At 42.3% G+C, this 10,665-nt stretch overlaps 1 protein-coding gene across 1 annotated transcript in view; it reads left to right on the forward strand.

Moving 5' to 3' along the window:
* Positions 1-1,253: 1,253 nt before the first annotated feature.
* Positions 1,254-10,665, forward strand: part of LOC134528520 (uncharacterized) — a 13,359-nt gene continuing 3,947 nt past the window's right edge. The window contains exons 1-4 of the mRNA XM_063362226.1: positions 1,254-1,296; positions 4,251-4,388; positions 7,011-7,216; positions 9,320-9,500. Coding sequence (XP_063218296.1) covers positions 1,254-1,296; positions 4,251-4,388; positions 7,011-7,216; positions 9,320-9,500 — 568 coding nt within the window. The remainder of the gene's footprint in view (positions 1,297-4,250; positions 4,389-7,010; positions 7,217-9,319; positions 9,501-10,665) is intronic.

The following is a 10,665-nucleotide window of genomic DNA, read 5'->3' on the forward strand; positions in this document are numbered from 1 at the left end:
ATTCTCAATTACAAGAATTATGTGCAGCAAAAGGCGTGCCTTGCATGGCACCAGCAACTTATTCCAAACATCACGATGTTAGCTGTAATGGCCGGGGAAAAGCAGCTTCAGAAAAAATGGAAGAGGCTGCACGCGAAGAAGCTGAATTAGCGAGAGCCAATGATGAAGTTGACGAGCATAACATTCCCCTCATTACTATTGTTGTCGATGGCTGTTGGTGCAAACGCTCCTACAAATGTAAATACGATGCACTTTCTGGAGTTGCAAACAAAAAGAAAGTTTTGTTCAAGGCAGTTGCAAACAAATAGTGCTATGTTTGCGCTCGAGAGAAAAATAACGAATCTATCCCTTCACACGATTGCTATAAAAACCACGAAGGTAGCTCAAGTAACATGGAAGCCAAAATAATAGTAGAAGGATTCAAAAAGAGTTTAACTACAACATAAAGTATGCCAAAATTATAGCCGATGGTGACAGCAGTGTATACAAGAAAATTCTGGAAGCTAGGCCATATAACACTCTTACTGTTGAGAAGATAGAATGCAGGAATCATCTGCTCCGCAATTACAGGAAGAAAATTATTTCTGCGAGTGAAAATGCTAATCTTGGGGCTACCATTCTGAGGAAAATAGTTTATATAAAAATGAGTAAACTATCCATTGGATTGCAAAAAGCAATCGCTTACAGAAAGTCACAGGGCACCGATCAAGTTAAAGTTTCACAGTTGAAATGCGATATTGAAAATGGTCCGAGCCACGTTTTTGGTGAGCACAAAAATTGCAGTACTTTAGGTTACTTCTGCGATGGTCGAAAAGACGGCGAGTCAAACATTGTCCCAGAGTTAGAAAAAATTCTTTGTGGTCTCATATTTATAAAGAATGTCAGTATTTAGCTGCTCATTCTTGAAGCCTCATACATGATGTAGATAGCAACAAAGTCGAACAATTCAATTCAATAATTGCGAAATTTTCCGGAGGAAAAAGAGTGCCACGAAACGATCTTATCAAGGGAGATGTGCTGATGCTGTAATAGCACACAATACAAAAACACCACAATATGTGTTACAAAAAAGCATGTTCAAGGGTATAAGTCCGAATAAAATTTCAAAAAGATTAGAATTCAGAAGGCGGGAACTTCGAAGACGGGAATTAAAAAAAAAACGCACAAATTATCATCAACAAAAACAGCCAAAAAAATCTCTCACCAAAACCTATGGAGAAAAGGACTATGGTCCTCAATGTCAACAGCCTGACATGGATCCAGAAACATTTGAGGAACAGAAACATGCTTTCCTCAGTAGGTTACAACTAACACAATAGGACCATCAACAGTTAGAGACAGACACAATTCTCCAGGCAGGAAGCGGAATATGGCTTTAAACACGTAGAAAAATTCTAACGGCTTCTAATTTCGGGAACGTCTGTCGTAGACGTGCATCAACAAGCTGCGTGAACTTAGTTCGCAGTATTGTTTATACCTCCGATATTTTGAATGTGCCTGCAATTTACCATGGTAAAAATTTTGAGGTGATAGCTATAGAACAACTAGAAAAACAAGAAGGAATTAAGGTTGGAAAAAGTGAACTCTTCATTGACAAGGAATTGCCTTTCTTGGGTGCCACTCCGGATGGTGTTATTGGAGAATAGGGTCTTGCAGAAGTCAAGTGTCCATAATCTGCAATTGGAAAAGATGTTACTGCAGCAGTTAAACAAGGGAACATCCGATATCTGAGTTTCGAAGGAGATGAACTGAAACTGGGAAAGAAAAAAAAAATCATATTTTTATCAAGTTCAGGCACAGCTTCGCATTTCAGAGAGGGAATATTGCATTTTTGGTGTTTGGACATCAGTGGAAAAAGAGATGGCAATATTTCGAATTGAAAGGGATGACAATTGTTGGAAACAAGAGATGGAACCACATCTTACAAAATTCTATTATAACTGCATTTTGCCAGAACTGGTGGACCCTAGGCATACGAGGAGCATGGAAATTCGAGACCCTCCATACATTATTGACGCTATTGAAAAAAGAGCAAGAAAAAAATTTGCTGCTGTCAAGACTTGTTCAGCTGCTCATTAATTACCTATGTAGCGTAGCTTCTTAAAAAATGGGGGAATATAATATGTATATTTTCTTAAAGTATTTATTGCGATATAACATTATTATATAATAAAATATAAACTCAGTGCGCTGTTAAATTATGCTTGTAAAAGCAGACCATCTAAATGTACTCAACTGCGTATCCATAAACTCATATGTTTTTTGTCTTTGTGGTGTGTAAATGTGTTAAAATTCAATTATATTTCATTAAAGAAGATGTATTTGTACAACTTCATACATTAACTTTTTTTTCTTCAGAAAAGCCAAAAATAATTTGTACAGATAAATCGATGATTGTTATTTTCTGAACAGTTATTGGGTGGACATGCATAAAAATATTTTAAATAGCAAATTGTAAACAATCTAAACATGTACAAAATATAAGGTAGAAAAAATAACATGATTCTGTGCCGTATTGAAAATGCATTTTGGCACATATTATCCTTACCATACTTTTTTTTAAATCACTAATTATTGATATTGACAATGGTGCAAAGATTCTATTTCTAACGGAATAAAGAGTTACAAATACATGATATGACATGCTGAGTAATCGCGTCATTATTACAAAAAAAAACTGTTTGTGTACGTTTGGAATAAAAACTGTGAACACTAGTCACTCACCGTAAACGCCACACATCTTCCTGTATACTCATTTCATGTTAAAGAATGGGGAAAGTCCGGGTGAACAAAATTACGATTTTTGCCTCATAACGTTACCACGTTTCGGATGACTTAGACAACTAGTTCCGTAATTTTGCAAACTTCAAATACAATTTGCAGCAACAAATAGTACCTGTGACTATGTTATATGACTTCGTTGAGCTAAGAGATGCATTTCAACCTGTTGTTGAAACTAACATATTTTTATGTACGAATGTTTGTTGACTCATTGTTGCATCAGTGCATGCTTAGATTCGTTTGTATTCGTATGATAAATTGTAGTTTAGTACGTACATTTAAATCTAATACGTATTTTATGATGAAAGAAATTGTAAAAAAAAATATACCGGAAGGGTGAAAAATCATGTAAACTATTTATGAGTTATTTCTGAAACCCAGCAATAATATAACTATTTTCGTACATAGTATAAAATTGAAAATTTGAAAAATATTATTCTTTATTTGATGGTAATCTCATTACTTTGTTGCTGGTGGAAACGTAATAGCACAAAACTTGAAGGGTAACCAGACCCAAGTGTATAACTGAATTATTATATAACTCAATAAGTCACAACTTAATTATTTAAGTAAATCATTGCTTGCCAATAATTGGCACAAATCAATTTTAATTTCTTAGTCAGCAAGGTTTAAAACTACAAACGAAAAATCTCCCAGCAAGGAAGTGTGCATGTGTCCGCGTATGCGTACCTGTGTTGTTTATGCGTAGGTATGCGCACTTGCTATGCTATGCATGCATTATTTTTGACTAGGTAACATGTAGGCCTACATATTTTCAACTATGATATTAAAATATGTAATATTTTTGGTTAAGTATAACGTAAAATGCATTTGATTCTTTATATGGATGAGTTGCGTAGTTTTGACAGCTCCATAGAACTTGCAATGAAAGTTCGGCGCAGCTCCGAAAGCATGGAAAATGAGAGATCTCTGAGAAGAAATACTCCAGCCAATAGTCTTGTCTAGTGTAAATAACCTGGCCGGGGGAGAGAATTGGGAGGTTGGTGGGCAATGCGCTCAACACAACGCCAAGTGCGGCCTTTATCCACTGACGTATAGTAAATAACTGTGCCTCGAAGGTAACTCGACACCGCGACAACACGAGACTCGAGGACAGAGCGATAGCGGGTACGGAACACCGCGATCTGTCCTAAAAGACACTGTAAGCTGGAATGCCGGCGGGGTGGAAAGTGTTTTCCCCACTCCGCCTCCCAGTCGAAGTGACGCGCCGCCAAGATAACCAATCCACGTCTCCTCCTTCCAGCTTTGTCCCGCCCACCTTGCACGATGTCGTAAGCGCAGAACCCGCTGGCGGAGTTGCGCCCTGTCTGTATAGGCCTCTTAAACGTAAGATAAACCGTAATTTAAATGAATATCCCTGGATGCTTTGTAACGAGGGTTCTTCGTGAAAATGTGTGAAGCAGTGTGCGCGAGTGTGGGTGTGTGAGCGTGAGGACTTTGTGTTGCAGGCTGGTTCTCCCTGGTGACAGCCAAGGGACAGCTGACGGCGCAGTGCTACTCCTGCCTGGAGCAACTGGTGGCCAACCACGTGACGGCATTCCTCACCAAGCTGGAGCTGGCCGCCTACAAGCTCAACGACGGCAAAGGTGCGAGCCACCATCTCTCTCTCTCTCTCTCTCTCTCTCTCTCTCTCGCTCTCTCTTTCTCTCTCTCGTGGGCACAGACACGCGGTGCTCATGAACGTGAGTGAAGCCGGAAAGTTTGCCCGATGAGAAAGTATTTGATACCCCATTTTTTGGTGAATTACCAAAAAAACGCTGATACAACTGACTTTTATCTACAAACAGAAGCCACGCGCCAATTTAGGCGTTAAACAACCAGTACATATTCTTGAAATCACTTAAGGGACTTGCATTACACCTCAATCTTCATATCTCGGCCATATAATGTTACGGTCACCGCTCAAATTTCACAGTTATCTTGTGACGAAGTGAAGACTGCGCGTCAGTTCAGAGCCTTGCGCTTGAAGATTATACCGCTCTAGAAGTACCATAGAACGTCGCGCTTATCATCCCGCCTCACTAACACACATACACCCCTGACGAGGCGGGACCCTTAAATGATGTTTTTTTTTTTGTTGGGGCACCCTGATTTCGGGGGCCCCTTTAAAATAATTTAAAAAAATTAAAAATTGAGTATTAAATTTTGTGTTGTCACTAGATTGCCATAGCAAGCAAAAAAAAAAAACACAGATTAACAAAACTAAACCACTACGGTATCAGTTGCTAACCTCAAATGTTGTTTACGTTTAACGTCAGTTGTTTGTGTTTTACTCCTTAACACACGCCACTATGCCAAGAGAAAATCGGGCTTTATAATGAATCCGCAAAATTTTTCCAAGGTATGTAAGAATACGGCAAATATTTATACTGGTGGAGGACCAGCAAACATCTCTAATTAATATGGCAGAAAGTCTCATTACCTTGTCCTGCACATGAGTCAAGTGGTTTGTTTTAAAACTAGGTAGCTTTGATTGGTCAATAGTCACACAGCGTATGTCAAACAGCCAGCAGAGCCAACGGAAGTTCTTGTCCTCTCATACGTGTAACGTTAACAACCGTCTTTTCCTAGTGTTTTAATTTGAAAGATAGCCTGTCGGTAGGACGCACAGTGTTTTTATTCCACAAGCAGTGAAATGGAAACTAGTTGTCAAGTATATTAGAAATTATTAGCAGCCACTAATCTTTCGGAGAAATGTTTGCAACTCTACATAACGTAGAGACCGGGAAAATTCGCGGGTTGATATCATGACAAACTAAAATTCAAATGCACGTCCTTTTGAACTGCTTCTGCCATTGGATCACAGTTCATCTGGAGGGCTCTGGACCAATGAGAAAAATCCCTCAACCAAAGAATTCTGGAATCACGGACAGCCCAGTTGAGAGGCTCCGCCGCCACAAGTCAGGAACCAACGAACCGGCTGTGTGGGGTCGCGGGATATTTACTGAGCGTGACGTCAGGGATGCTGACGGATGCTGTCGTGAAGCCACGCCCACCTCCCCCCGACAGCTCCGGGGACACGCCCCGAGGTCTCGCGGCGAGGTTCACGACGACCGGCCTTCTGTTTGGTTCTGGTTTCACGGCGGATTCACCTGCGTGTCGTCGCTTAAGGGCGTATGTCCCGTTCCAGGTCATGATTTTAGATTTATATTAATCACTGATCAACTTTTAGACATTTTCAATCGTTTAACTTTCACGAAATGAAAAATATATATAGTTGCATACTTTTTGCATAATTAGCTGCCAAAGTTACATTTTTAACCTTTTTGAGTTGTACAAATAACGAGAATTTAATTTATTGCAGAACTGAAACTTTTTAGGATTAACTGCAATGCCACTGGCTACTTCAAGAAATGGTTTGCATTTCTATCACAAAAACTCATTTCATGTTTCTTGGCTGTCAAGATCATACAAATTTTGAGAATTTTGAAATGTCAGGTAAAATTAATTTATATTTTCTGAAATAAATGCAAACCATTTCTTGAAGTAGCCAGTGGCATAGCAGTTAATCCTAAAAAGTTTCAGTTCTGCAATAAATTAAATTCTCCTTATTTGTACAACCCAAAAAGGTTAAAAATGTAACTTTGGTAGCTAATTATGCAAAAAGTATGCAACTATATATATTTTTCATTTCGTGAAAGTTAAACGATTGAAAATGTCTAAAAGTTGATCAGTGATTAATATAAATCTAAAATCATGACCTGGAACGGGACATACGCCCTTAAGGGGCCCGCCTCGTCAAGGGTGTATGTGTGTTAGTGAGGCGGGATGATAAGCGCGACGCTCGCTGGTGCTTCTAGCGCGGTGTCTCCTCTGGACTGGCGCGCAGTCTTCTCGTCGTGCACAGGACAGCCTAGTTGAGACGTCTCACGCGTCAGTAGCCAATGAACAGGTGTCATTTCCGCGAGTATTTAAAGAACTGTGGAGTCTATCCTAGAGGTCAATGAATCCGCGAATTTTGGCAGGTACCTGCCAATAGCAGAGGCAGCACTGAGGTATAACAATTTGTATTTTAGCATATCGCGAAATGAATTCGCGAATTTTTCCGGTCTCTAGGAATACGCCATGGGCGATGTTCCATATTTCCGCTTAAAACGGTGTAACATTTACCAGAAATGAATTATCCGTTCTGTTACGCTGCAGAATAAAGATGGTATTGTTTGGTATGCCAGTTGTGTCCGCTCACTAAGTCACGCGCTCGCCCGCAGACGCGCTGCACAAGGACGCCGGGCTGTCGCGGCGCCGGCTGCAGTACGCCAAGACGACGCTGGGCGCCGGCCAGGTGGTGCGGCTCGTCGGCGTCTTCGAGGACGTGCACCGCGCCAGGGCGCCCCAGAGGCGGCTGTCGCTGGCGTCCCTCGGCCGCGCCCAGGCGCCCGCCAAGTACGCGCAGTGCGTCAACCACAAGAACCAGGTACCTACTCCCTCCGAGGGCCGCCGCCGTCTGCCCTGTTCGGGACGAGCTCGCTCCCCCGCTGGTGCGCTCACACCTGATACATAGGCGATTTCGCGAAAAGATTTCGGGACTAGATGCATGTTAAAACACTCTAGCATTGTCTGTGTTTCGTGATTGGGAGAGTTTCTCCCAGGTGCACATCGATTGTAACAACACCGATCACAGTGATTCAGTGCGGAAGCAAACGCGTCCTTAGTGGCTCGGTCAAATAAGGCAACGACTTCTCTCACAGACGACCGCCAAACACAAGGAAGAAATCACAGGCGCGGGTATACCTTGTTGCAGTCTGATAAGTGTTCAGATCTTTTCGCGAAATCTGCATGCCCCTACTGATATATACTCAGCCAACCAAAGTACATGACCCCCCTAATAATAATTCATAAAAGGGGAGAAAGTGGCTCAGTCGTTGGTGATAAAAATTAGCAATAAACTGGTCAGATCTCTGTCCTCCAACCAAGGTCATCCGGGTTCGATTTCCGGTGGGTTCAAAACATGAATTTATTTTTTTGCAAGAGGAATGTGTGGCAGGCGTGTTTTCTCGAGACACTCCCGCTGGCCACCGGTGCATTCTGTTCCTTTTATCGCACTTCTTCCGTCGGCAAGGTCCTCAAAATTGACGAGACGTTAGTATTATTTCCGTAATTTGCACAGAACCACTATTGTTGACAGGGAATATAACGTAAAAGCTAGCTTGTGTTTTACTGCTTTCAATCTACCTTAAAAGTCTACTTTTCACTATACAAGTTGGTGTACCGACTGAGGAAAATTCGACCAATCCCGAAACACAGCCTTTGCTATAGTGTGTGAACATTTGTACATCTAATCTCGAAATGGCCTATTTGTATAATCTGCAAATTTTTCTTTCATATTCCAGAACCAGTGTAGACTCTATACACACCTGTACATAGTCAGGTCGTTGTTGTTTGCTCATTTAGGATGCCGTCACATTTTACCTTATATCCGTATTGCACTTGATTGGGTCACGTCATTGAAATAATTTTGCAATTTGGTTTCTTGCCCTTCAAGTTGTGTCGAACGCACCAATAATAGGAGCATGCATTTTTCGCGAAATGGTTTCGAGACTAGCTGTGTTAAAACACTATAGCATTGTCCTGTGCTTCGTGATCGGTCGAATTTATTTCAAGTATCCTACTTGTCCACTTTGGGCACACAAATCACAGCAGTTCTGTGCGGAAGTAAACACGTTCTGAGTGGCCCTTCAAAACGAGGCAATAGTTTATCTTGCAGACGGCCGCCAATCACAAGGAAGACAACACTGGAGCGGGCATGCTACGTTGTAGGCCTCGCCATCTTGGATTGTTTCCAACTTTAAGCTATAATACTAATTTTGAAGTATGCATCCCAAAGTTTATCATGTCAAGGCATAAATCATATCGCCCAAACCTTCTGTGCATTGTTGCGACTAAAAGTCTCTAGTCTGTCAGTGCCCCAGGAAAAAATTTTATTATTTCACGCGGGCGACTACAACTGTCATAGTAATCACACCAGTTGACAAGTGTTGACTTCAACAAGTAGCCAAAGCTAAGTCCTATGGCCATACCAAACAAAACAAAATAGCTTGGAATCTTTATAGCAAGTAGTATCGAAATTTTTTAAATTGCAAGATGGCAAGGCCTAACCCCCTTTAAAGCTCAGATTTTTTGCTAAAAATGTGTGCCCTTGGCATTATTCAATGGTTCTTCATTAAAGTGTACAGCTGCATATATTTATAGTCATTAAACAGTAGCGTGGATTCCGCATGCAGTGACGTAGCTAAAGTGACTGGCGCCACTGGCCAGAATTGAAAATGGCGCCCCCTCTTGAATTAAAAGAGTTGGGGGGGGGGGGGTGTTCAGTAACGCGAACCCGTCGCGGCGGTGCCCCCTCCTGCACCGGCGCCCCTGACGGGGGCCATCTCTGCCACCCGCTTGCTACGCCACTATACCGCAGGTCCCCGCATTGTACCGGGGTGATGTATAATTGAGATGAGAGCAGCCGAGAGTTGCTCACCGAGAGCTCAGAGAGGAGAGTGTTGACGGCTCGGGGCTTGGCGGGTTGCAGATCGTGTTCATCCCGCTGAGCACGACGGGCCAGTTCTATGCCGTGAGCTGCGGGCCGGATGAGCCCGACGACCTCCGCATGCTGTACCAGGTGCCGCAGCTGCTGGCCGACTACCGCCTGCCGCTCAAGGTGCACCTGGTGTCGGGCGCCCTTCCCGCGCCGCGCCCGCAGGCCTTCACAGGTGCGACACCGCTGCCCGACAGCGTCTTGCCCCCGGCTGACATAACCTATACAGGTGGCTCAATCTTTCCTCTGGCTGACATAACCTCAACACCAGGCGCCATCTTGTCACTGGCATGTATATCCATCTTCACACTGACAAACATAACCTCTACATGTCACCGTAGACATAACCTCAACAAGTGACTACATCTTGCCTCTTGCTGGCATAACCTCAACACACGGTGCCATCTTGTCACAGGTAGACACAAACTCAGCATGTAGATCCATCTCCACAATAACAAACATAACCTCTACATGTCACTGTAGACATAACCTCAACAAGTGGCTACATCTTGCCTCTTGATGGCATAACCTCATAACATGGCTCCATATTACCTCTGTTTGACATAGCTTCAAAACGTGGATCCATTTTGCCTCTAGCTGACATATCCTCAACACACAGCGCCATCCTGTGACATAACCTCTACAAACTATTACACATTGCCTCTGGCAGATATAACCTCTACTCGCGGTGCCATATTGCCTCTGGCTTAAATAACCTCAAAACAAGGCGCCATCTTGTCATTAGCAGACATATCTTGTCACCGGCAGACATAACCTCAACACATGGCACCATTTTGTCGCTAACAGATGAAACCTCAACGCCTGAATCAGGTAGACATAATCTCTTTACTTGGCGCCATGTTGCACCCACCCATATTTTGCTTTTTTCCACCTTTTAAGATCTAACATAATAAAAAATTTTAAACAGATGAAAAATACTGCAAGTAGACATAATGTACTTATACTATTGGGGTATGTGAGTGTTTGTTTACGGTAAAAACATATTTTAATTGTGTAGACGATGCGAAGAAAAGGTAACAGAAAAAAAAAGAACAAAAAAATTCTCGAGTATATGCGGGACACTATCTTTTCTAGCCTGAAAGTAAAATGTACCAAGCAATACTTACTTACTAGCCAATGCCCACCCTTTGCTGTTGAGTCATTTGGTGACACACTGGTCAGTATATTTGGGATGCAATGATGCTGTTGAGCTCGTCTGTATTGAAATTGTGAATGATCCAGTCCGGGGCAGTCCCGTAATTGTGCTGAGATCATATTTTAACATAATTAAAATCGTTTCTGTGCAATTGCCTGCTTCTGCTCAGTTGCGTTTATTTTCC

The sequence above is a fragment of the Bacillus rossius genome, chromosome 1 (assembly GCF_032445375.1).
Source record: "Bacillus rossius redtenbacheri isolate Brsri chromosome 1, Brsri_v3, whole genome shotgun sequence".
Classification (NCBI taxonomy): Eukaryota; Metazoa; Arthropoda; class Insecta; order Phasmatodea; family Bacillidae; genus Bacillus; species Bacillus rossius.